This window comes from Rhopilema esculentum, chromosome 7 (assembly GCF_057945365.1).
Source record: "Rhopilema esculentum isolate cy_ngs chromosome 7, ASM5794536v1, whole genome shotgun sequence".
Classification (NCBI taxonomy): Eukaryota; Metazoa; Cnidaria; class Scyphozoa; order Rhizostomeae; family Rhizostomatidae; genus Rhopilema; species Rhopilema esculentum.
The window spans coordinates 1,595,009-1,622,505 of record NC_142821.1 but is presented as its reverse complement, the minus strand read 5'-3'; the positions used below and the strand labels follow the sequence as shown (position 1 = coordinate 1,622,505).

The window sequence follows — 27,497 nt, the reverse complement described above, 5'->3', positions numbered from 1 at the left end:
GCTTAGGTGCGCGTCTTTCTCGAGCATAAAATATATTCCAAAGCCATCAAAACGTGTTTGAAAATGGAGGTGCCAAAATATCAAACTATAAAAGATTAAGCCAATTTGTACTGTGGGGATATTATTTTGTAAAATCTGATCTTAATTTTTTTCGGCAATATAGTGCTTTTAATACTTTTTCCTAAAAAGTTATTTTGCTCTGCAGATATATGGAGATTCTTCCCCCCGGCTTCGCAGGCAGGGGTGTAGAGCTAGAGGGCTCAGGGGGCTGGGCCTTCCTTATTGATTGCAAAAACTGGCAAATTTCTACTTTTGCTATCGTTTTTTGCAACAATTTATGCAAGGCCCCCCTTGTTATTTTGATAGCATTACATCACTGTTTGTAGGCCTTTCATATTATCGACATTATTATACACTTGATGATGAAACTTTTTTTAATTTAGATACTTGATTACTGCAACAAAAAAGATACGAAGCTGAGAAAGAGCAGTCGTTCTCATAGCCTATTCGAAGGGAAATTAGTTTCAGGGGCAAACACTTGTTTATTATAAGTAAAGAACAATGGCCTATTGTTTAAAACAATGGAAATTCACTGGGGCTGGAGGGGCAACCCCTCCCTTTCTAGTAGGTTAGGTTCTAGTAAGTAGGTTAAAATCGGCCCTGGTCATTCTAGTAAAAACGATGAAATTTTTGCATTAAGTCATGAAACGACTATTCTAATTAGCAAGACATGTGTATACCTCCCTCTAGATTAAAAGAGGCTGGCAAGTGTGGCATCTTTATCAAAGATATCGGTTGTGGTGAGATCGCAATAATTTTTTTGTGATATGTATATAATCTGGAATCAGACACAAAGCCAAGGTTCCATGCTAATTGTGACAAAAGTTAAGTGGACCTGTCAAAATGGAATTTTCAATTCCATGAAAAATTTCTTTCGCCCTGCTAACATAGAAGCAAATTTTCTTCACTCGTTACTCAAGTTTTTTTCCTAATATATCTCCATCAAGATAGAATTCATTTGAATGTTAAAAGTAAAGTATAAGCTTTTGATAGTCATCTTTTGCAAGTCTTATTTTAAATAATCGATGATAGTCCAATCAAACTGTAATTTGACCCTGAACTAATTCTAACAAAGTTTTTCTAAGTTGCAATCGAAATTCCATCTGCTAAACTTTGTTCAGAAAAAAGTCCCATAAAATCCCAGCTGTAAAACCCCCCAAAATCGCCCCAAGATATTTGCTTTAAATTCCCTCATACTTTGAGCCCTTGTGGTACACCATGCATATATAAAATCGCTATATATATAGAATTTGGATTGCATTTGAGCATTAAATTTCTTTTGATTATGCCATATGCACGTCGAAAGCCTATATCTTAATCTGACCATTCAAAAATCATATTAAAAATGGTTGCTGATTACGTCAATATGGCGTCATAACCTCAGATTTTCTCGCTATGATTATTTTCTTGCAAAAAGATAGGAGGTAGTTTAGAAAAGATTTTTAATGTAAACTTGGAATCAACATTGCTACTACCAAATTTGCTTTCAAGTATATGGTTATTCATTCCTCATCACTAGATGATGAATCATCTAAACGCATTATCTCATATTAGTACACCCTTTATTACATTTACAGTAAATCTGCTTCAACATCTCTTCAGGCCCACAAGGGAGATCCGTGAGACATGGAAACATTGCACAATCCTTGACCTACCATCCCCATTTGTTAGGATCTATCGAATGGCCTTTCCATTTTATCACCTGCCAGTATACTCACATGCTGTGGTATTTTGCTGTAGCTGATTTCGGTGGTAGTGCTTCGGGTTTGATCTGTAATTTTGCAGAAACAGGCTTTGCGCAAAAAACATTATAGCGGAGGTCATCTAGTGAAGTATTCTCTTCTCCATTATATATGGCAACTAATTCTTTTTCATCTGCGACAGAAACCAGATCTTTGGTGGTAGAGGATTCTTCCTTGAAAACATTTGCACATTCCGGAAAATGTGTGTTCTTTGTAAACAATTTCAGTGCCAGGTCCTTGCCTATACAAAAAAGACTTGATGTTGTATCACACCCCAGAAATGCATGCAGAAATAAAATAGACTTCCATGTCTCCAAACCGAGAACTCCTTGACAAAGCTTGATATCCCAGACTCTTTGCATTTTTCTTTGCATTTTTCTTTCGCTGTGGACAAAAAAAGATGGATTCTCGATTCTGTTTAGCGTGATAAAGAAGAAGAATGAGCAGGTCTGTATCTTCACCTACAACAATAGTTTCAATGTCTGCTGATTCGCTTATTGCCTTATTTACAATGGCGAAATCTGCATCACCCAATGAGTAGACAACTTTATACCCTTCCATTTCTAACTTTTTGCCCAACGAATAGTTAAAACGCTGCTTGTTTCCTTTGTTAGCTAGAAACATTTCCTTCTTAATAGTAAGGACCATATCTTCCTTGAAGATGACTTCCATTCCAGCAGATAACCCTGTTCTTCTTCGGTGTGTCGTATCTTTCGGAGATGAACCTGACTCGTAACCATCGAAGACAACAACTGCTTTTCTGTACCTTTTAGTGACGTAACATAGATATGAATCTAAGATCGAAGCGAATCGATCTCCACGCTTCCATGCAAAACGTTGCAAAAGAGACCCTCCATCAAGGACGTATTGGAATGGTTCCGCTGGGCTCGTACCACTGGAATTGCCAGTTTTGGCCACTGCCTCTGTGACTACTGGCTTGTTAGCTTTCCTTGGTAAACCACTTGCCTCAAATAAAGAAGCTGGAACTGAGCATAATTCATATTGAAATATTGAACGTACATCTTGTCCAACAAAATCCTTAAATGCAATGAACCTTTGGAAAAGGAGTTGGGGATCCACTTGGATTTCAATATTGGCCGTTTCTGCCACATTAGGTGTTGTAATTACAGTTGCTTGGTTTGCCTTTTTAAAAATATTGCTCTACCTCCTTACCCGTCATATCATCTAAACATTTTTCGCCAATTTATCTTGCTCTGTCAACATTTGCTTCCTTTTCTGCTATGACACCTTTTGTGGTGGATTTCAAGGAAATATCATCACTAAAGGGACTTTTTGCATCCATGGATTTAACAATTTGCCTTGTATCGTTTAGATCTCATTTTATTCTTGCTGTCATTGTGTCTTTATGTTGCTCATTCGTGGTATGTTTTACTCCTGTGAATTCGAGCAATGCATTGTTTACTTTAGCTGAAATTTACATTATAATTTAAAAATACGCTGATAATACAGAAAGACTCTTTGTCTGCAAGTGTTTTCAGTCTACAGATCTTTTTTCATCAAATTCTTTTTAGTTATCTTCACACCATTATGGTAATTCAATCATATCTGTCTATTATTCAAAATGCCTTTGTTCATTTTTGTCAAAAACGGTAGTACATTTGTATAATTTCTCTGTAGCTCGATCTAGCCATTCTATAACACTTTTCAAATGATGAGTGTTTCCACAGTTAGGGCAATCAAAATGTATCAAAAAAGCTGTTAAAAGTTCTGGTAGATACGGCGCATAGTGATTAGAAGTACAAAGACAGAGGCTGGACGTTTAACTGATTGACACAAATGACAAAATGTGCAAAGACTGCACCACAAATACTATCAGGAAATCAATAAACTGATACATAACTTGTTTTCAAATGAAAGCATACACCAGGCTGTTACTTCAGTGGGTGTGATCACCAACCTCACCCTCATATGAAGGACTGAGTAATAAATCATTAAAAGGACTGAGCGTGAACTATTTAGTAAATGAACCAATATATCTTCTTCAGCTTTTTCTTTTACTTCATCTTTTTTTCTTGCAATTCGGCTCTCTTTCACCTTTTTACCTTCAGATAAAACGACAAAACATCTTACATAGATTGATAATGATTTTAAAGAGACAGAGAAGAATTTCACTGAATTGCATTATAGCTGACTCAAGATTCTGATAGAATAAAATTATTGATGTATGACACGAGTAGCAATAACATTTCAGTATTTTTTATTGGGGTTGCAAATATTATTGAATTAAGTGAGTGGGGTAAGAAAACCTTTTCCATTCGTCTCCAAAATTCTTCCTCCCTTGTACCCAGATTAAAAATGACAATTCCCAAAGGACATAGTAACGAAACTAAGAATGGTGTAATAACCCTTTCGAACATCGATTGTTTGCTCGTTCATTGTAAGAACGTGAAAATTTATTGAACTGAATACAAACACGGTCACCTGAAATTCGGCGAGGTTCTTGACGCTCAGTCTTCGAAGGAAAATGTGTTGCAGGCATAGCAATAGCATCCTTTGGCGTCCAAGACTGAAGTTTAGGTCCTTCCGGGTACGATGGCAGAAATTGGGCTTCGATTCTTTTGGCAGCTTCCACCAAGGTAGCAAGGGTGTAAAAATGGAAATCTCGGGTTAGGATATCCTTGGAAAGGTCCGGTTGCAGTTTTAGGACAAACGCATGTATCAATTCGGTATCATTGCCATGGCTGGGACGGTGGATTCCGGGAATCAATTTTTCTAGAGCATGTTAGGTTTCCGTGAAATGGTGGGAGAAATCGGCAACGGATTCGTTTCGGTGCTGCTGTACCGAATAATATTGAGACAGGAGGGTCTGAATCTGCTGATCTTTCGGAATCCCTCGTTGTCCTACAAGTGAGCGAAGGCAGCGATTTTGCATCGAATGGTAGGGCGTGCACCTTATCGTCCATGAAACACAGAATGTCTTAGGCTCGCGCAAAACATTGCTGCTTGACACAAGTGAGCCATAAACGGGGTGGGACATCTAAGGACGTCAAAACATTCTGTATTTGCTGGAGAAATCGGTCCAGCGCCTCAGCTCCCGTAAACGTTGGCAATTGTAGATTCGGTAGCTTATAGGCACTTGGGTGTCTCGCGGTGTGGGTAGAGAGTTGTGCAACAGTGGCAGAAAGCTCCTGAAGCTGTTGCGCTGTAGCCTCTGGGCCTGTTGATGGCTTTTTACGACTTATACATATGTGTCCCTAATTAGCTTGTAAGCTAAATATTTTTTGACACATTAATAAAGATTTTGATTGATTGACTTCAGCAAGCCCATGTATGAGGCCTAACGTCTCTTCGTGCGATATTTATCAGGCTCCTAAAAACGGGTCCTTCACCAGTCGTAACGATAGAGCGTTGAAAAGAGAACACCACTTTCTTCTATATTCAAATCAAATCTCCCCTCTTATTTCCAATCTCTCGATTTATATGCTACATGTCATGTGATTACATATTACTATGTGATTGGTCCCGTTACACGCAAGCCCTGGTGGAAGCATTAGGCAATCCATGTTTCAATCATTTAACGACGGGCAAAATTACGATTGTCATAATGAATTTTATTTGACCACATATGTATATTTAATTGAAAAGTGACAATAAAATTGAAAAATAATTTTGTGATTTGCAGTAACTCGAGAGCAGTTATTTTTATTCTGGCTTCAACATCGACATAGCAACGTCAAGAGAGTTTCCTTGAATGACGGTGGGCTCCGCGAACCAGCGAAACTGAATGCGGAGGAGCAAACCAATTTTCCTTGTAAGAAGACACAGTTGCAAGATTCGACAGCAAACAGATATGGAGAAACAAAGAAGAATGCAAACAGATCACGAAGGGGTTGTCATGCTAGTGTCCTAGATGTCAAGTTTAAAGAACCTACCTTCGTGTCCACTTCAAAAAATTTTTAAGGTAAATATTGTCGCATCTTGCATAACGTGTCGCTTGCAAACGTAGGCCCAAACTTCATGGTGAGAATGCCCCCGAGAATCAAAACTTATCGCCCTGCCAATGTGATCATGTTGTTATTATAAGGAAGCTGTGATAAGCCATTCCCCGTTATCGTAATTGACTTAGTTGCTGTACTGATTTTATCGGCTAACCAAGCGTTTTCGATGCAGGAAAGCAGTCGCCATACCGATATTATTGTACTTCCTTTTGTGAAAGTGTAGTGTCGATTTTGGTATAAATAGCTTCCAGGTAACTTTTGCTTTCGATTATTGTCCGGCGATGTTTGATTTAGCTGTGATTTTTGTAACATTTGTCGTCAGCTTCAAGTGCGAAGTGCTCACTAAATTATTAATGTCTATAAAAAGTCAAAATGTTATAACTTCTAGGCTCACTTTAGCATATATTAGCTCATGATTTACTTACTGATATTTGGTATTTAATTCAACGAAAAGTCTGTCTGCCCGATATATTTATTGATAATTTGTTTGCATAAGTCCTAAAAGAAAACTTCTTTAAGGTCTGGTATTAGCAAAATAATGCACCAACAGCTGACTTTGTCAAACTCAACATTTCGATCTTGTTCTTATCCTGGTGCTGAATCTTTGTTGTTCTTGAAGTTTCCCAACACACATTATGAAACCTGTGTATTTTCTTGTCCCCTTAAAATTGAGAAAAATATTGTTTTAGTGTTTAAGGCTTTAGGGTACTCAGCCATTCGTAATCAGCCATTCGTAATCAGTTAACTTTCTTTTTTCTGCGATATGCGAGAGTCCACACTTCTCCTTGCAGTCCTACATACGCAAAAGTCCTACATAGTTCTGCACCAGCACTTGCAAAAAATTATGCTTTTTCTGCACTAGCACTTGCAATGAGACAACAGTGTACTCTCACCTGAGATGTAACTTGTAACCCTATTGTAAGATCAAGTATTTAAAGACAAAGATACAATAGACAGTTAGATTGAGACTACACTGTTCTCTCACCTGAGATCTTTGCTCTTTCAGTTTTGGTCTCCTGGCATATCTCTAACCTCAGAGACTTGATTTCTTCAATTCTTATTGGCATAAAATTATGTATTGGCCAAAAATTTGAATAATGTCCCTTTTCACAAGGAAAGTATAGAAGCAGATGACACTTTCCCTCTGAAGTTCCTGTCGAATAATTTTTTTTAAGTTTTTAAATTGAAAGCAAAACATCTACCCCTCCATATATGCTTTGTTTACTTTTTGAAGTTCAAGTGTCATCTTTATTGTTACCCTACATACATGGCTCCCTGTAAGCCTGAATAGGGTTATAAGGCACAGAAAAGTGTTTCACCAATGCCCCCTGTATAAAGTATGTACTGGAAGTACATTCAGGGAACAAAGCTTAAGCAATCTTAGCAAATGTATATTTGCAATTTTTTTTAGTGTTGAGCTGGTCTTTTTGTAAGCGGCAAATAGCACAATGGTTAGGCTCTGAAAATTGTCTTAGCTTATTTAACTTATTTAACAAAAATTTCTTTAGGGTGGGGACTAAATTAAGGGGGGCTTGTTCAAAAGTGTGGGGTTTATCTGAGGACTTACGATATGACAAAAGATTAATACTCATCTTGCCTTAAAACACATAATTTTTTAATATTAATATTCAGTCCTGATTTGGCTTTCAATCTGCCTCTTAACCCTGTCAATAAGATTAAGTAATAAAAAGACAAAAGACAATAGACAGTTAGACTGAGACAATAGCTAGCCAATAAACCTAACAATGTTTTGCTGGTCTACACAGACATTATAACATAATAGAGTCTGCCTGAATTATCAAATGGTCACTTTCCAGGGATATGTTAGGCTGAGGGCAACAATTTATCACAGCCCTTGGTATTGATGGTTTTGCAATCATTGGTACCTTTTTGTTTCAGGTTCCTTGCAAACTGGGTAGCAGTTATGGAGCAATTCAGTGTAGATCAGAATGAGTTCTTGAAAGATGTCAGGGAGCGTGCAAAGGTATAGTTTTATTTCTGTGTAGACCTCCTGATTATATTGCTAAACACTTCCTTTTGGCATATGTCCATTTGACCACAGAAGTGTAACAGGAAATAGTTAACTGAAAACTGCCAAACCACAATTTGCCTATCTTTGTCAATTGTCAGATGATGGAAAGTGAATTTCTAGGCAATTTCTAATTCAAACAGCCCAATTTACTCTGTTTTTGGGATTTTATTTTCACTGAAAAACTTTCATTTTGATAATATGAACATGAAAACAATTGTAAATATGATGTATTTAGAAAGTATTTTAATATTTCAGTTTAAACACTTTTGCAGATTTTGGGATCTCACAGTGTGGGCTTTGGCCATCTTTATTTTCAAGGTTTTGGGTTTATCCTGGGAAAAGGGGGTTTTGGGTTTTGAATATTGGATTTTCCAAATGTTACTCCAGGTTACCAGTTTTATCCAAACTTTCGACTGGGTTTGCAGATTCTGTGACTTCCTAAATCTCCTCTCCATACTGAATTGAGGTTCAATGAATCTTATTTTTGATCTGATGCTGATGTAGATCACCTTTTTCAAATTTTGGTGGATTTGAAAAGGCTTCTTGTGCACTAGATTTTTTAACAAATTGACCTTTAGTTACTGTTGACCAATATAATTTATAATTTGAACTCTCTTGGAAGGATTGTGCATTAAGGCATATTTTCCGATGGACCTATTTTCTTATATTTACAAATTCTCTTGGGCCTGAAACACCTGTTCTGTGCATCTGTTCATTTATAAATTTTATGTTTATCAGGAAGGTCATATAGACATTATTGCCAGATGAGCACAAAGTGTTTTACCAAACCTGATTTTAAAATGCTTTAATTTCGCAGACAATGCTTCCAAGGCTAATGTCTATAGTATTCCTAAACATTGGAGGCAGTGGCGGAGCCATTGGGGGGAATGGGGGGGACTAGTCCCCCCCACTTTTCCAGAAAGTTGGTCCTTGAGATTCTTGCAAACCTGATGAGAAAAATTCAGGGGGGTATGTGCGTTATCTAGATCGTCACATGTAAATGACATTTCTTGGGAGGCAACAGGCAATTCCTTCCGAAGAAACATTTTAAACATGGGAAAAGGGCGTGGTCCAAAAAGGCGTTGTCCCACCTTTTGTTGTCCCCCCACTTATCCCAGGCTGGAGCCGCCACTGATTGGAGGTGGATTTGATATGTAATATTGCAAATTAATTTAATTAATTAAATTAATATTATTCTAAAAGGCCTTCTTATTTAAGTCAGCCATGTAAGTTGTATCCCTTTAGTTTCATATCTATTGCCATTTCTGTTTTGATATGCAATCTATAATGCCTCATAGGTATTGAGCAAAAATGCAAGACAGACACCAGAGGATTCTGCTGATAAACTTTCAAAATTTGAAGAAGAGGACCAGGAGACTGTAAGTAATCATAAAGAATGAGTGTTTGATTCCTTTATCCTCAATGGATACATTCTCATCACAAGTTTATATTCTGCATTGGTTTCTCTGAAAAACTTGATTGACTTGACATCTGTTCATGCCATACAAAGTTTTATTGATCTTCAAATGGCTGCAAACTGTCATTTTGCTATCAAAGCCTATGAAAGATATGATGTGGCAAGTTGGTATGATATATTTATCAATTAAATGAGCTGCACTAGTTACAATCTTTTATTTGGTAAAGGAAGTAGTATTTTCCCTCTAACAGTGTATTTATGTGTTTATTTGTAGAAAGATTACTTGGCCATAATTAGAGGAAATGACCAGGTAGGTTAACATTCATTTCTTGAATCTACTTGTAGGTGCCACCAGCCAAATGTTGTTGATGATTGCAATTAGTTATTATCAAACTCTATAAAATCTCTATTAGACCCTGGGGGCTTATTTATGACTACAGTCCTAGAGGGGGGCTTAAAAGAGAGGGGGCTTAAGAGAGAGGGGGCTTAGAAAAGAGGGATTTGTTAGAAATTTGTTTATTTAAAAAAAGAAATGTTTAACAATGCTTTTGTCTTTTAATTTGTTATAAAAATGTCATACAAATGTTCTCAGAAAACTTTGCTAGCCACTTCAAAAGTTTAATTAATCAAATAAAAGGTCATCATCATCAGAATCATCTGGGTCAATTGTTAACCCTGGGACCTCTTTAAAGAAATTTCAACTTAAATAAGTCTTTACATAGGCTGTATTAAATACACATGATCTTATCATCATTACTCCCATCAAGAGACCCACTATTTGCACATGCTTTCTTTGTTTGACACCAAAGGCCAAAGAGTGGGGGCTTAATAGAGAGGGGGCTTATTTTAAGGTTTTGCTTGATATGGGGGGGGTAATAGAGAATGGGCTTTATAGAGAGGGGCCTTAATAGAGCTTTTACCATATGTAATACCAGTGAGGGGCTTCCTAGAAAGTGTCAGAACAATTAATTACAAACCATGGAAAAAACCTACTTGGCTTACTACTGGCAGTGAAAATATTTTGTTTTCTTGTTTAAATGATTTTTGTTTTAATCTATTAGTTATAGTATAGAATTACTTTTTTGTTTGATTTTCAATGCTTTTATTTCTTATCAAGACATCAACTGATGACAAGTCACAACACCAAGATGATGATAGCTTTGATCTAGATTTTGCCTCCAACCTTGTAAGTTTATTGTCATTTTAATCTTTGCATTTTGTGGATGTTCTGAGGCCATATCTCTTTTTTGCAGACTTTGTGTCTCACATCAAAACACAAAATGCAGCTGTTTGCTGTTATCGCCCTGAGACCAATAAAGGATAGCTCTTTAATCTCATCACAAGAGTAAAAATTCAAAATGAAGCTTATGAATGTTAATAAATGTTTACCTTTATTTATGATGGCCATTTCAATTTTTTTTCAGGCAGCTAACAGGCAGCTGGATTTCTCCAGAGAGAGATTCAAGGTAGGCCTTGCTCAGAGGCGGGTGCAGAAGAGAAGAAGACCTCAGTCATGGGCCTGGACGGCTACATCTGACAACTCAGCAGTTCAAATTAAGGAGATTGAAGGTCCTTCTGAAATGTAAGTAATTACATTTTTAGATTTATTGTATCACCAGTATCTTTTTATTGTCATCTTATCTTATTATTATGAACAACTCATACCATACCCCCATGAAACATGAGTGATTTATGGTTTTTAGAGCATACCCATTGTTTAGGGACTTTCAAGTAGCATTGAATCATTTCTATCTCTGTTATTGCTTGTGAATGAAGCCTTGTCTCAAAATATATTTATAGTTTTTCTGAGATATACAAGAGTCACTCGTATTAAGGGTATGGTAAAGTTGCATAAAACACTAAACATTTGGCTGCATCAATTTTACCATGTATTAGATGAAGCGGAATGTGTTGAAACCTGGGTCTTGTCAACAGCATAACATAGAAAATTGCTTATCCTTTTATATCTCAATTTTGAGAGGAAAAACAGTTTATTATAATTCAATAGAAATGTATGCCATGATGATCTTACTCAAGCTCATTTCCTTTGCTAAGTTATAATTTATTATAATTTGAGCCTAACTGAAGGATAAAACATCACTGATTAACTTTTCCTGTAGTGCATTAAGTGTGCAAATTCGCATGGATGAGAACGATAAAGCTGATGATAGTCCAAAAAAAACTCGACCTCAGAACCGGTTCAGTTCACCTGTGTTCAATGAAAAATTACTGTCAGATCTTGGTAACGTATTGAAGAAAAAGAAAAGTCCGACAAATGTAAGTCATTGTTGTGTCATTGTTGTGTTTTAAGGCTAAAAGACTCTTTGACAATAAAAATAAGAAGGAGAAAACCTATCCAAAATTGGATTGGTTTTTAATGCCCGTTTCCTAATAGACCAGCTTTTTGCCATGATATTTCTTTTGCTGAAAATTGTGTATAAACATAAGATAGAGTAAATGTTTGCAGCTTTTGTTCCGAGATGAGATCCTTTGCTGTTATGGATGTAGGAACATCGTACCCTGTACACTGTAGTTTGCAAACTATAGTTCTTTAAACATTAAGAACAATGGAGCTCCCTAAAACCTGTCAACATAAAGGAGAACTTGACAAAAAGAAAGTACATAAAAGTTTTCATCATCCATAAACTATGTAACAAACACATAGCTAGGTTTTAAGCCCAGGTATTTAAACGGTTAGCTAAACCAAGGTATGGGTTTGGAGAGAAACAGTTCACAGCAAAATAGTTGTGATTTTTTTGTATGTTCGAAAGAGCGTTTGTCAAGTTGTGGTATTATATGGTATTCCATACGTACATACAAGCATTTGCATACAGAACATTTTTTTCAATTTTCTTTAAAGTATTTTCAGTCTTTAAAGTAAAGTATTCCTCAAAGTATTAGCCTCTCTAATAAAGTGAAGAAATGATAGAAGAACATAGATAGTAATGAATAATTAATGGTTTGACAATGATGCTTAAACATCAAGGAAAGACTTAGAGTCAATTAAACATAGATAAAGGGTTAGAGTCAACTTTGAATTGTTTAGAGTGTCATTCTCGTGCCGAATATTGTATTACGTAAATGCCACTGGCGACTTATTGATCCAAGGTTACTTAAAAAGTCGTAAATGACATTTTCTTGTACAAAGCTTTCGCTCCTTTCAATTTTTAGGCTGGGAAAGAAAGTAAACGAGAACGCACTCCATCACCCCTGCTGTCTAAAAAGCTGATTGTAACACCAGCGTCATTGCAAGGTACAAGTCCTAATCTTTCACCTCGCTCCATCAGCCCGAGCACAATACAACAGCAACATCTGACAACCACTCGCACTCCATCACCTGAAGATGTAAGCTTAGTCTTGGTAACAGAGAAAGAAGTATTTGGCTCTAAAATGTCTCCTTTTCTAATGCGCCGTTCAACTGGAAGTATATCTAAAAAGTCTAAAGAAACAGACTCTGAACAGACGACGATTTCAGATGATGATGTTGAAATGTCATCGTCACCATCTCTACCATCAAATGCTGCTTCAACTTCTGACATTTTAAGTACCCCTTCAGGTCCCTTGAGTTCAAATACCATCAAGGTTCAATCTGGCTACATAAATGAGTATGTCAAATTGAATGTAGGTCCTAAAGCTCCTTTGCCAAAGCCGAAGCCAAAACCCAAGTCTCAGCAGTCATCAGCAATGTTACTGAAGAGTGCAGCTGAATCAAATCTTAGCAAAGTTGCTAAGGAGGATTCAAGAGATGTGGTCAAACCTAAACCAAGTTGGCTTGAGGAGTTGGAGAAGAAGAAATTTAAAGAACCGATTAAAGCAGATTCATTGGAAGGCACTGATTTAAGCATGAAATCTAGTGATATGGATTCGTCAGGCACTTCAGCTCTACCAGCTTGGATGCAAAAAGAGGTTAGCACTCGCCAAAAGCGATTAGAGGCGTCCAACTTAGTTGATACATCATCTGTAAATAAAGTGCCTAACATAGAGAAGAAGCCCCATTTTGAGGATCCACAGCCTCCAAGTTGGCTGCAAGAACTGAATCTCAAGAAACAAAAGAAAGGATTAAGGAAAGAAGCAAGTCCCATTGTAAATGAGAGTGAGAGTAGTGAAATCAAAGGAAGTTTTGACTATAGAAGTCATGAGGAGTTGAAAAAGGCGGAAATCAAAGATGAAAGCAAACCTATCGATGATGACGACCAAACTGTCAAATCAGTGAGTGAACTAAAAAAGAAGCTTAAAATGAAAAGTACAGTAGACAAAAATTTGAATAAAAAAGCATTAGCAAACGTTGATCTCAAAAGTGATACTGTGGATGGCTTAGTAAGCAGCAAAAAGTTGGAGAATCTGGCAGCCTCTTCATCAGAAATGGAGGGAGAGAATTCTGGGGTTGAATATGAAGGTAATCTTTCAAGTGATTTACATAGTTCTGTTGCCAAGACTTGTAAAAGTGATTATTGTGATAAAGAAGATATGCAACGGAAGAGTGAGACGATCCCAGAACCAGACCACTTGAGAGATCAAATATGTGAATCAAAATTGACAGAGAGTGTAGTGATAAACGACAATCATGAAATGATTTTGCAACAAGATTCAAAGGAAGTTTCCAAACAGAATCAAGAACCCATGGATACTGAAATGGAATTGATTGTTGCGAATGATGATGTAATGGAAGGGAGTAATAACAAGAGAACTGATATTTCAACCGAGTCTATAGAAGTTCCTCTTCTGGAAACAAGCGCTTCTGCCTCCATCAGCTCAAATGACAGTTCCATCTTGAAAGAATCTGGAGCTGGTGTGCTAAAAAGGAAAAGTAACCAGATTGAAGGAGAATCTAAAGGTGAAGTGGGTACAAGTGAGACTAAAGAAGATCCTGCTTTTAATTTTATAGAAGGGGAACATAAAGAAATTAAAGCAGAGACTTCGAGTGACCTATTAAAATGCACAGGTAAACTTTCCAAAGATGAGTGTGATGAAAATAAACCAGAAACAGTTTTGGTAGAAAGCGCTTTGCATTCATTGTCTTCAGTAGGTGCCACATCTAATAACAAACAGGACGACGTGATGGATAATTCACAAGCCATTAGAGCTGCAAAGGTAACAGAGTTACCTGTAGCATCAAAGGATAACCCGATTTTAAAAGCAAAGGAAGTACCAAAAGTTCCTTTTCGACCAAAAGTGCTGCCAAGACCAAAGCCAAAGTTGTTTGTTGAAAAAGAGACCGTCAAACAGGAACCCAAACTCAAAATTTCACAGCCGCCTTCCTTTCTTCAGCAAAAAAACTTGAAAAGCCTGGCAACTGGGAGTGATGCTGCTATGAAAACCCAGGAAAATTTATCTCATTCTAATGACCAGTTGCCAGAAATAAAAGAAAGCTTGGGTACCGATGCTGCAAAGCACAAGGATAATAGAGATCAAATTGATGTGTCTGGTTCTGTTTGTACAGCTGCAGAATCATCTTCTGGTGAAAATAGTCTCAGCTCAGAGTATGTAAACACAAGTTCTGATAATAAAAAAGAGAAAGATGCATTAGAATCCGCGATGGCTTTAGATACCCAGGCTTTGCAAGAGACTTGCCAGGTTGATACAAAAAGAGCATTTGATAAAATTATTGTGATAAATGGTCAAAAGGACAATGTGCCTGAAAAATCAGAAATAAAGCAAGGTGCTGGGACAGATGATGACAAGTTACCTAAAAGACTTAGGGGAAAAATAGTAAGAGTCAATTCTTTCGAGCATGGTGTTCTCTCTAGACCTGTAGTTGATTCAAAAAAGGGTGAATCTAGTGTAGATAAATTTTGTGACAAAGAGACACACAAGGACTTGAGCTCTGCAGATGCTGAACTGGTTTCTCAACCAAAAAGTAACCAAGTAAGTTCTCCAGATATAAATAAGATAACAAAAGTAGCGAAAAGTGATTCATTTAAAGAAAACGATGATGTAAATAATCAGAAAATGACAGACAAGAGTGTAACCAAAATAGTTCAAGAAAAATCTTCAAAAGCTTTGGACGATACTGCGAAGGATACAAGCATGAAAAATGCTAAGCCTGAAAAAGAAGACAAGATTACAGTTGAGGAACCGAAAGAGATGTTGTTCAAAAGTATAAGACCACCACCACCAAAGCCTAAACCAAAACCTAAATTGCCTGTAAGAACAGAGGCACTGAAAGAGAAAAAGACAGAGACTGTAAAAGACAGTAGCGCTTTCACCGAGAAAGAAAATTTAAGAAATATAGAGAAAAGTAAATACGTTTGTGAAACTGATTCAGTTAAGTCAGAACCAACCTTGGCTCAGACTGAAAATAAGGAGTTGGCACAGTTAAGAGGTTCACAGTTTGAGAAAGTGACAATGAGGGCAAAGAATCCAGCAAAGATCAGCCAACGAAGGCCTGTATCGATGATTGAAAGCATTTCATCAAGTGCGAAAAATGAAGGCACAGATAAAGGACTAGGTTCAGGAACAAAATTTGCAGTTGCTCTTGAGAAGAAACAGAAATCCTGTTGGTTTAGAGGCGCGTTTGATACTAATGATTTGAAACCAGTTGATGAATATGACGATATACCTGCTTGGAAGAAACAGCTTCTGGCAAGATTGAAATCAAGTGATAACAAAAATGGTTAGTCATTTGTAGATAGGTTTAAGTTTTTAGTAGTCTTATGTAAATTCAAGCTTGATTTCATTGTCAAACCGCTATTTATAGCAATTTAAATTGTTTTAGCTACTTTTTGTCACTCTTGGTTTCATATTCTGATGAAAGTTTGCAAGTTTGATAAGTGAACACTACTCTGTCCTTTTACAAGCCCGTTGGTTATTTATCAAAGTCTGGGAATTTAAGAAGTCTAGTGGCCTTAACTCTATGACAGTACCACGAAAAAATTCAGTGGGGAAGGGGCGTGCTGGCAAACGCCGAAGTAAACTGTTATACGATTATAAGCACTTCATCTGAAAGTGTTTGTTCTTTAAGTAGCGAAATTCTGTGACAAAGATCTGGCATTGCGAAAGAGATCATACAGCTATAGTGAAAAATTTATAGCCATTCCACTATAAGAGGGAATGTAGCTATTAAAAAGTCCCCTTGAATTAAATAATGAATACTGTACATGCACAGCGAATCATGCATAATAAATATTAATCAATTTGAAGGTGGTGGGGATAGTTTTTGAGAGACAGAAAGTGGTATCGATAAGCTGCAAAATTTCATTCTCATTTAGCTGATAGAATTCTTACGGTATTAGCTAGGTTCTGTTCTAGGGACCATGCGCTAATTGTGAGTGGCTTTATGAAATCTATATTCTGTAATACTAACTTGATTTGTCTTTATCGATTTAGAAAAGAAATCAAATGAAAAGGTCACAGCTACAGAGGAAAATACTAAGGAAAGTACAAGTTTCAGAAGCAGGCTTGTGACGAGTCCAGATTTACTAAGTAAGAAACCAACGGTAAGCTGTTGAAGAAATGATCCACTAAAAAGATTTTTATCCTGTGATGATAGATTTCTCGTATAAATATACCAAATGATGTCGTAACTAAAGATTTACAATTTTTTAATCATTTTTTATGATTTGCATACATATCTTCTCCTTCCCTTGTTCATTTAATGTTAGCTTGCTATTAGAATGAGTTTTTGAGATCATAATAAAAAAATTCACACATAAGCCGCAATTTCCCCCTCCCCTCCCAATTTAGATCACTGGTCTTCAAAAACCTCCCCATTAATAATGATTAAGGATTGGGCTGCTTCTACTAAATCTTATTCAAGGATTTAGAAAGGATCTGCACAATATCCTTCTTTTGCATGAGGAGCATTTGTTTCTGAAGACCTGGTTCTCCTTCTGAAGTATTGTAGGGCATTTTGCTTGAAGAACTAAGGTATGTAATTATCGCAGTGCCAGGGTAGACGTTGACATCTTGTGATGATCTCCCCTTTTGAAAAACTGTACTCATTGTACATTTTTGTGTGCAGAGTTTTGGTATGAAGGAACCAATTACAGAAAACGATACCTCAAAATCTGATGAAAGTGAAATCCATAGCATTCCATCATTCATTAGAGAATTTGCAGCTAGAAAGCAGTCACGGGGGCAAAAAGGTTTGAAAATTTGGTCATTGATTCTTAATTATCCTTGCTTGATGTTTTGTTAAAAAATTAGTTGATAGCTGTGCGGATGCCATCAATGGTTAGTTTTTATTTCTAGGGACGTCCTTTTCCCTTCCCCATTCTAGTGCCTAAGAAAACAAAGTTAATTACTACCATTACCTGTTATATTTTGTTATTCATGTAGAAGCAACATAACATGCAGTCTGTCCGCATGTCTCAGCTTTTAGAAAATCAACAACTTTCTGAAACATACCCCGGTGACATGTTTTGAATGAATAGTAAGTTGTTCGATTTGGGTTTTTTTGCATACCATTTTACATTAAGGCAGGAGATGCTGTGGTGCATGTGAAATCGAAGTAGCTGCAGCATAATCTTTACATATATACCTTGTTTTGTAGGTGTAGGAAACATTGATGAGAAACAGACTTCTACCACAGTATCAGATGTAAAAGAAATAAACACCGATAATGAAGCATGGGTTTAATAGCTGAGTTTTTAGCTTGGGAGCTTTTTCAGGAGGATGTTCCTTGGCTTCAAATACTTTGCAAGTGTGATAGAAAATTTATTTGCATTGCAATAGGATTTTTTGTTATTTCAACATGTTTCTGTGAGGTGTGCTGTATAGAGATTACTTGCTAGCATATATGGGGTACAAATAGTATAAGTTCTAACTTGTAAGTATTAAGTTTATAGTTCATAATGATTATAGTTTAAAGCAAATTATTTCAGAGTTTTGCTAATATTTGTTTATTTTATAACTCATAATTTGCTTGCTGACAATATGGATCATCAGAGCACTTTCCTTTTAATGCATAATGAAAAGCATATTAGCTGAGAAAAATATGCAGTTCCTCTGTCAACTGTTTTTCCCTGATCCATGTTACATTTTGCACTTGCAACAGTGCACCTAGTTTACTCATAACCTTTGGTCCCTTGCAAGCTCAAACAACATGGCTGCACAATGTAAACAAATCTTTGTACCAAAGCCTCAAAGAATTTTCCCAAGTTTGGAAAAAATTAGGACTTTGGTGTATCACAACACACATTAGGATGTCCCATTCTCATGCATAAACCACTTGTTTGCCTGCAAAAGATTCCTTGCAGTTTTCTGTGCATATGTTCATGTTTAGGACACTTAATTAATATCTAGTTGCTCTTTTGTACCTACATTTTTTCATTTTGTAAGTCATTAATTTGTCACTTTATGTTTACCAACCTGATGTTGCTCATTAAACAGTGTTTGGCAAGCAATGCTTGTCAAGGACCTAACATCCTAAAGTAGTGATGACTAGCTATGTGCTTGTGATGTTATCATAAATAGGAGTCATTTCATTATGTTTTTAGATTGATTTCTACATTTTTGTAAATTAAAGATGGTTTGTAATTGTTAATAGATGTTTGATTGGGCTGCATTTTCTCATAGAATTGTGATCTCATCAGTTTCATATTTCAATTTTGTCTTATTTCTGACAAAGCCTTGTCATCTTCAGACCCTTGATCTGTTTTAAGCTGTTGTATCTTAATGTTGTGTTGATAACGAGCTTTTTTAACAAGAATATATCATAGAGAAAGTTGGATTTCCAGCTTTTGGTCAGGAATGTTCAATTCCATGTATGTATCATCTAAGATCCAGTAGCTTTTTTATAGGCAAAACTGAAAATAATCTATGTTTATCTTTACACAAAGAAAGTAGGAAGTGTGCCAAAATGCGGTGACTGCAAGTTAAAGCTTCGTGGGCTTCCAGCCGTTCGTCCAACCGAATTAAAAGCTTTGTCTAAGCCAAAGAAGAACATCACCCGAGCATATGGAGGCTCATGATGTGCAAAATATGTCAGAGAAAGGGTTGTCCGTGCTTTTCTCATTGAAGAACAGAAAATTGTTGTACGTGTACTTAAAGCATAACAAGGTGGCAAAAAGTAATTGTAGAATTATGACATTGAAAATAATCACGGATTGCACGCTTTGTAGTTAGACACAAAGATATTTTTATCTCAATGTTACTTTGTTTATTTTCAGGTTAATCTATCACATTTGCGTTGGGTTTGCTTTAATATTATCTTAAAAACCTAAAAGTTATTGAAAATTGGTAGCACAAGGGTTGTGGGAAACACTCGTGTGTTCAAAAACCCACCAGTGTTAAAAAATGCAAAAAGACGTATGCTGTGTACAGACGTTCCAAACTAAGAATAGCTAAAATCGGGAGTTTTGCAATAAATTCCCGCAAAAAAATTCGACTTGGCCCATCCGCCAAACTCAATTCTCTTGGAAAAGAAGGAATTCGGACTCTGGATAGGTGATAATTCGAAAAATGAAGTAATTTAATATCCCTTACAAATATTCGCTACTTTTTGGAAAGTCGTCATCTTTGAACGAATCCACTTTCTAGCAGATTTGTGGAAAAATTGACTATAGTTAAAGAAGTTTTAAGGGACAAAATCGCTGGAATTTATCAGTTTAAAAGCTAAGTTGAACTCGAATGGTCTCTGTCATAAATCATAGAATGATATATGCAGATTTACATTTTAGAATTCACTTATTTTATTTGTGTAATTAGGAATAAAATTTTATAACACATTCATAAAAAAAATGGAAAGCGGGAGGTTCGGTTTGAAATTGGGAGCACGGGAAAAGAACGCTCAAATCGGGAGACTCTTGCCCAAATCGGGAGACTCCCGCCCAAATCTGGAGAATTGAAACCTTTGTGTGTATATAGAACAGGTGATGGGTCTAGATACAAATAAGCGAACTATTGCGTTGCCCTTAGCTATGTCGGAAGGTGATCCCCATGAAAATATTAAGGCACAATCTTTTATTTTGAAGAGGGGTAGAATTTGAGAATGACACTGGTATTTAAGTGTTCTTCCTAAAAGACGAGTTGAGTGAAACACGATATATGGAATCTTAAATTTTGAAATGAGAAAAGCCTAGACTAAAGCAAGGAAATGAAGCGTTCGATTAGAGCTTCATTGGGAAAATACAAGAAGATCAAGCGAGTCCTGGCTCACTTCTGGCGCACAAGAATAGAATGTATTCTGTGCACATAGCAAGGCAAGTCATCGATTATATGGAGATGTAGTGGCTAGAGACATAACATCTCCCTTTTTGGAAAGGATCTAGAAAGCAAACAAAATTCATTTAAAAATGCCGAAACTGAAACGATATGACTAGCGATCGTTTGTTTAGAAATCGTTTAGAAATCGCTAGAATTCAACATTATTCAACGTCATAATTCCGATGCAGCTGTCACCTTGTTTTCTGTCCATTTTGAGGTATGAAAAGGGATTTTGGAGAACCCTATCACGTCTACATATTGCCATGCCACTTTCAAGGCAGTCCAATAAAACAGTTATATGGAGCTCGAGGTGTGGAGTGGAGAGATCGCCAAATCCTCTATCTTATAGACATTGATAGGTCCAGTAGGAAAACAAAAGCGAGTGGATCAATGGCAGGCTGCCATCAAGAAAATTAGAATGTGATGAAGACTCAACAAAGGCAGTAAAACGTTGTTTAAATTGGGTGGGATTTATAGTTTTCCTGTTATGAACAATTTTAGTTTTAGATTTTGAATTAATTTTAGTTAGTTTTAATTTTAAACGATAGTATTTACAGTGAGTGCCACCAGGAGAGTCTTCAATAAATATCACAGTGATAAACCAAAATACTAACTTGAAATATTACAGTAACTGCAGAATAACTTTAGCCCGACTAGCCTAAACTAATTCTGTCTGCAAAAGCAATATTAGACATATGGCTGAAAAATATAGAAATCAGGATACTATTGATTCAGGTTGAATATATTCAATAACCATTTAAGATTTTATTTCATTGTTTTGATTATCACACTGAGCACTGGTGGAACTAGGGGAAATGGTTCTGGGGATGGAGCAAATTCAATGATAAAATTAATAGCATGGCTACATTTTCTTAATTCCCCAGCAGCAAACATTACTGATCAGCCATTTATGTGTACCTTAACCAACTCTTGTTGACTCAACTAACTACTTATTCAAAACTGTAAGCCATTTCTTGAAAAACTGGTCAAATATTAACAAATTTACCCTGTCTTCTTTGTTTTTTGATGCACACGATAATACTAATCATTGTACAGATTATAAAGTTCATAACAAAACTTTGATTTTCAGCAATGATTCAAAGTCTTATTCAATAATGGTTTTAAATCATTTGTAACCAAACCCCTAAACATATCATACTAAGGGTGATTTCATCGAAAATGGGTGCATTTTTCAACAAAAAATTTTACATTTAGAGCTCATCAAGAGATGTCATAAAATAAAAAGATTAAAAACACTGAAAGAGACTTAACAGCAAACAAATTGGTTTAACTATGGGTTTTAGAGCAAGTATCATAAGAAAGGCTTGCATCCTTTGACTTTGTGGACTATAAGAAATTTTACTGGGCCAATACTGAGCAATTGAAAAAGGGGGTAAGAAAGTGACAATCTTTCAGGAACATTGGCCCCTACAACCCCACTAATACTATGATAATAACATCATTTGGAAAGTAAGTTGTCATCGTCTATAATGCATGTACAAAAGATTGTTGTGCTTATGCAAGCTCATCTTTTGATGTTATTGGTTGCTGTTCAGCTGCCGGTTCCTGCTCACCTTCTTGACTGTTCTCCTCTGTAATCAACATTGCCACTGACAGTGGGTTTTGTGAATTCTTCTTGACATGAATTCGCAAATGAGCCAGCAAATTTGACTGTACTGAAAATGTTTTAGCGCAGACAGCACACTGGTATGGCTTCTCCCCTGTGTGAGACCTTTGATGCTTTGCAAGATCACCTGATTGGCGAAACTTCTTCCCACAATTTTCACACAAATATGGTTTTTCGCCAGTGTGGATTCGCTCATGTATAACACGACTACTTGAGTGTGAGAAAGACTTGTCACAGGTACGGCAGACATATGGTTTAGCTTTGGAATGTGTACGTAAATGTGTTGTAAGGTTGCTGGACTGCATAAACCCTCTACCGCATATATTGCATACAAAGGGTTTCACATTGGAGTGGATAGCCTGATGTTTCTGTAAGGTGTTCTGACGTGGGAATGATTCACCACATGTGTCGCATGTAAATGTATTCTTCCGGTCATGTGACTTTTCATGCCTCGCAAGGTGACTTGCAGCATGAAACCATTTATCACACATGGAGCATGGAAATTTATCCCTGTGCTTCTTTATATTGTCCTTGAAATGAATCCTTTCATGCTCAAGAAGGCAGCATGACTGGGTAAATGTCTTCTGGCAGGTTTCACATATGAATGCTTCACTGTTCTCTTCCGTTGTTCCTTCTAATTCCTGTAGTTCATGTTTTCTTTTGTGTTCCTCTTCTCTTGCTTTTTCGTGAATCTCTTCATGCTTCAACAGGCGATTTAATGTTGTAAAGACTCTTCCACAAATATCACACAAGAATTTTTTGGTTATATCTCTTGTGTGGACAACTTTGTGCCTCTCGAGCCCTGATGGCTTTTTGAAATGTTTGTGACACACCTCACATTGGTAGGTACTCTGGTCATTTGGATTGGTATCTTCCACACTAGCAAGCGATGACAGGATGCTGTCTTTACATTCTTCATCAGAACCATCTCCACTCTTCTCAACATGATGAATGACAAGCTGAATATCCATTCCTTCCTCGTTAATCTGATTTTTATCAACTGTCCTCATTTCTTGTTCTCCATTTTGCTCACCCAAAGTAAGGCTATCAGTAACTGTCACCACAGCACCAGTTGGAGTCAAAACATTTGTAGCGCTTCCCTCAGTGATTACAATCTGGTTTCCATTATCCATTGCAGCAACTGATGCTTTTGCATCATCACTGGAAGCTTGGACTTGACAAAGAGACAGGATTTGCTGTAGATTACCAGACTGTTCTGCCACTCTGAATGTGTCAGGTGCTATAAAGATTTTGTTTCCTTGCTCACATAAGATCATATCAACAGTGCAAAGAATCTGCGGAGCTGAAACAGTAATTTGCTGATCCTGTACTGAGGATGATACATCAGAAGATGAATTTTGAATTTCAGTTTCCATTTGAGTTGGATCTTTGCTTTCAATTCTCCCAATACTTTGTATTTTACATGCCGATTCTGTAAAGTGCAAGAGGAAATCTTCTTTTCTTGTGAATGGAGCACTGCAAAATTCACAAATATATGTTGCATTTTTATTCTCTAAGCTGCTACCAGCTTCAGTCTGAGTCTCAGAGGGTTCTTGTCTTTCCATTGTTGTAGAAAACTGAAATTTTCCTGAAAGTCAAAATCACAGTCAATTTATCAAACTTTTCTAGAGAGATGTCTGCACTTACTCAAACTCTTGGCAATGTTATCATAGTAGTCTCTAAAATCAAAGTTAAACTCCTTAGCAGACTCAGGTTTAGAAAGTATAAGATGTTGCTTTCTCCAGTATGGAATTTGTATCATGTGGCTTTAATGTTAAGCGGTCTGACTTGATAGCTATTGGGGAAAGGTAACGAAAAATAATATAATTTATTGAGGTTCAATTTCCCTAAAACTGGTTAATTTTCCTACAAGGAAGATACTTTTAAAGAAATTTTGTCACAATGTTGGAACAGTGATTCATAAAAAATACTTGGCTGAGTTTCTTGGCTGCATTTTTTGCTTTAAGGGTCATTCCATGCCAAACCACCAAAAATTCTAGAAATACCCATGGGCACCATCTCAGATTCTGTTGAAACTTCTAAATAAATAAACCTTTCCTGGAAATATACAATCTTCTTCAATCTTTGAAATATACAAGCTTCATTGCCCAAATGCTACAAAAGTTAACAAGCTTTTAATTTTTATCAAATTCAGCCAAAATTTTCCATTTTGGGCTTCTAGCACAATTTTGGCTACCTTACCATTCAATAACTCAATAGTGCAAAATGATATATTTTTTAAATTTGGTGCCCAAGTAGTTTTCCACCCAAACAAGACATTTCTGACATTTTTTCTATTAACATCAACACATCTGCTAAATGATTTCAAGAAAATTTGAAGAGATCATTCATGCCCTGTCGATACACACTTGAAAAGTTAGGGGATCCTCTAAAACAGTGTTTTTATCATTTAGAGCAAGCTACTGTATATCTTCAAAGATAGTAAATTTTACTATTTTCATTGTAAATTTTACTTATGTAAAATTGTAAAATGTAAAATTTTCCAGAAAATAATTTTTTAATCTATGATAAAATTTCTAGATATTTTAAAAGATGGGTTTTTTCACATTCAAAACTCTCCAAAACTAAATAAAATTGTTCTTTGCGTACTTTTATGTAACTCTGTAGGCGCAAACATAGAGCTTCTACATTTGAAACTCAATAAAGCTCAAAGGTTTCCAATTTAGTCATGCAAATATCATAGGAATCCCAATTTAGTCATGCACTTTCAAATGTGCATGACTAAAACCCTATGTTTGGTCATGCAAAACCATGCAAAACAATGGAAAGAGCCCTGAAAACATAATGATTATTTTGTTTTAGTCATGCACTTTTGGAATGGCATGACCATGACCTTGATCGCATCATTTCCCTGTTCGAGTTCAAAAAGTGAGACTGAAGAGGAAGTTTGCTAGTTCATGAGGAAAGGGATTTCGTGAAATGTTATCCTGCAAGAAATAAAGCAGCAGAGAAATGACGAAAAGTAACAGTTTCGTGGTTTTAAAGAATTGATGCAGCAAAATAAAAGTTGGTAAGTGGAACAGATTCTTCCTGTTGTGAACTATGTTTGCTAACACATATATTTAGGCCTATGATGTCAACGAGGATATAACATGCACAAACTAGGCCTACGGTGCCTGATGATAAGGCAGGCAACGCTCATATTGCAAGAAAAATGATGAAACAAACTGCATGGTTCTAATATCATTTTGTTGCTGTGCTGATAATTGGCAAGCCCAAAGTATTCCATGCTTTGATACTGGCTAGTAGACTTACATGCTAAATTTCCATAATATGTAGCTTGAAATATTCAGAATAAATGTCTCTAGAACTTGTTGTTAGTATAAGAAACACAAATGCTTCATTGTTGTTGCTCGTTAGAGACATGCAATGCAAGTTTGAGATACAACGAGGCATGAAATTAGTGTTGTCTCAACCTTTTCAGTCTTTATCTTAAAATGGCCTTTTTTGTTATTGATGTATGATGTTGTGTAAGATGAGAGTATTGAGATTTTTTCAGAGGAGAACTCTCTATTTTCTGATTATTATCTGTTTTGACAAATTAAGAATAATGAATTTAAAAGAATGAGGTGTACCATGAACATTTACTAGGGGGCATTAATTTTTATTTGTAAAAATAACACTATTTGTACTTGTAAGTACAATAGTTCTAAGTAAGGAATTAGGGAAGGGTCATCAAAAGTGTATTTATCTTGTAATGTATCAGAGCAAAACAATTTAGACATTTTATATATGTCAGAGTTATCAGCACATTAAAAACAAGTTAAAATTTTAATTTCAGATTTTAAAAACATGTTTAGCACCTAAAGCCAAGGCTTTTTCTAAACATGTCTCAAGAAAGGTCTGAAAATTATTCTTTTGCAAATTGTTAAAAGTTTTATGCCCACCTGAGGCTTTCCTGGGTATTTTCACAATAGCTGAAAACACTTTTCTCAAGGGAACTGATCTAACCTTAACTTAACTTGGGTACCTTGCTGTGGTGCCGAAAACCCTGTTTATTTTTTTGCCCAAGTGCATGACCAACTCTCCAGAGCTGGCTTCGCCACTGGTATGTACATATGTATGTATGTCTGCACCAGAGTCAAAACAAACATTCTTAAAATTATAAAGAAAACTATATTTTTGAAATGACTTGAGATTTGGAAAGCGCTAAAGGTGGAGTGTAAACTAGAACTGCTTGAAGGCTAGTGATATTTAAGACTGAGAACTTGTAATCCTCAAATGGCGTAGCTTGTTTTCCCAGACTAGTAAAGTCACAGGCTAACAGCTTACTGTTTCTTTACTTGTGGTCACGAGAAATTTGAAAAAATCCAAATTTATTTTGCTCAGAACCAAAATACTATCTACCATTTTGCCATTTTGCCATTCAAATTGAGGGGAACTTTCCAGCGACTTAGTCTTCATTCATGAATTCACCACCTCTAGGAAGACCAGTGTAGTGGAGCAGTCCAATCGCCAAAAGGGCGGTCCGCCATAATGGCCTAAGTACTCCTGTAAGAAGTTTCGAATCATATTTGCTTAAGAATAACACGCGTTAGTGTCCAAGACACACAATCTTTGTACACAACCCTAGAAAAAATTTAGTAATCCTACAAAACTTTCTCTAAATGTGAATTCACCTCAATTTAATTAGTTTTCTTTACGAAGAAGTTGATCAAGGAGAATTGGACGCACGATAATCACCAGAAAACTGTTGAATTGGATGAAAGCCTCCAGCCTAAAATGTTCAAATTGCTAAAGAAAATGACCAAGTGGTTAACTAATATAAACATGACTTGACAAAAGTGTAATTTGAGTGGAATAAAGTACAAAAACTTACCGAAAATTATTGAGAATGTATATTGAGCTAAATTATCACAGCATCCTTTTCAATGGAATGTCGTGACGCATGCGTAGATCTTGGTTAATCATAAGTGTTGGTACTGACACTCAATTTTCGGAAGTGGGGACATAAATGTTTTAATTTTAACTAATGATTGTTGCAGATCAGAGTGGCACCACTGGAAAGGGAAAAAAGGGTGAAAAGTTATTTTAATGCTTATGCAAGTATGGACCCTTCTAGCCTGATAACCAGCCCATTACCCTTTAGAATAATGGGCTGGTGACCCTTCGTCTTTTATTGGTATGAAGTGCAACGTGCTAGCTTCTTGTTGGCAAAGTCACTTTAAAAGAACTATGCTAGGAGCAGGGATATAATATAATATAATATAATCAATTTATTTACAGTGGGTATAATATAGCTATCTATGTACAATTTATGTACAAGCTAATTTAGGCCTACTTTACAAAAGTTTAGAATAAAAAGCAATTAGCCATGCAATGCGAGGGATGAGCCCCCCTTGTTAATGCCGTCAATGCTATTGCTTTTTGGCAACATTTTGTGCAAGAGTCCCCTTGTTCTTTTTGGTAGCACTTCGCAGGGACGCCGGAGCCAATAAAGGACAGAGGGGCAGAAATTTAGAAAGGGCATCTTTAGAGGCTAGATCGGCGCGTA

General features: G+C 36.3%; 2 protein-coding genes and 1 pseudogene across 5 annotated transcripts; 1 reads left to right on the top strand and 2 right to left on the bottom strand.

Moving 5' to 3' along the window:
- Positions 1–741: 741 nt before the first annotated feature.
- LOC148959911 (uncharacterized) lies at positions 742–4,726 on the bottom strand (annotated as a pseudogene).
- An 811-nt stretch (positions 4,727–5,537) lies between these two features.
- Positions 5,538–18,756, top strand: LOC135683032 (uncharacterized). The gene is made up of 11 exons (XM_065198160.2): positions 5,538–5,724; positions 7,661–7,745; positions 9,092–9,172; positions 9,485–9,520; positions 10,328–10,396; positions 10,635–10,792; positions 11,331–11,487; positions 12,382–15,823; positions 16,537–16,646; positions 17,171–17,294; positions 17,702–18,756. The coding sequence occupies exons 2-11, from the start codon at positions 7,686–7,688 to the stop codon at positions 17,785–17,787; spliced, it is 4,323 nt and encodes a 1,440-aa protein (XP_065054232.2). The 5' UTR covers positions 5,538–5,724; positions 7,661–7,685; the 3' UTR covers positions 17,788–18,756.
- A 378-nt stretch (positions 18,757–19,134) lies between these two features.
- Positions 19,135–26,919, bottom strand: LOC135683034 (uncharacterized). 4 transcript variants are annotated; one of them, XM_065198162.2, is made up of 2 exons: positions 26,823–26,919; positions 19,135–23,570 (listed from the first exon to the last, which is right to left on the bottom strand). In XM_065198162.2, exon 2 carries the CDS (start codon positions 23,545–23,547, stop codon positions 21,871–21,873), a length of 1,677 nt encoding a protein of 558 aa, XP_065054234.1. In that variant the 5' UTR covers positions 23,548–23,570; positions 26,823–26,919; the 3' UTR covers positions 19,135–21,870. The 4 variants fall into 4 exon arrangements, with proteins under 4 accessions (XP_065054234.1, XP_065054236.1, XP_065054235.1 ...); XM_065198164.2 differs by lacking the exon at positions 26,823–26,919 and adding an exon at positions 26,623–26,801; XM_065198163.2 differs by lacking the exon at positions 26,823–26,919 and adding an exon at positions 26,276–26,616.
- Between the last annotated feature and the right edge of the window lie 578 nt (positions 26,920–27,497).

Bases quoted from the DNA above. Each gene is read 5' to 3' on its own strand.
- LOC135683032 (XM_065198160.2), top strand. From the start codon at position 7,686: ATGGAGCAATTCAGTGTAGATCAGAATGAGTTCTTGAAAGATGTCAGG. The intron at 11,488-12,381 runs GTAAGTCATTGT...TTCAATTTTTAG, and splicing joins AAAAGAAAAGTCCGACAAAT to GCTGGGAAAGAAAGTAAACG. The intron at 17,295-17,701 runs GTTTGAAAATTT...CTTGTTTTGTAG, and splicing joins GCAGTCACGGGGGCAAAAAG to GTGTAGGAAACATTGATGAG.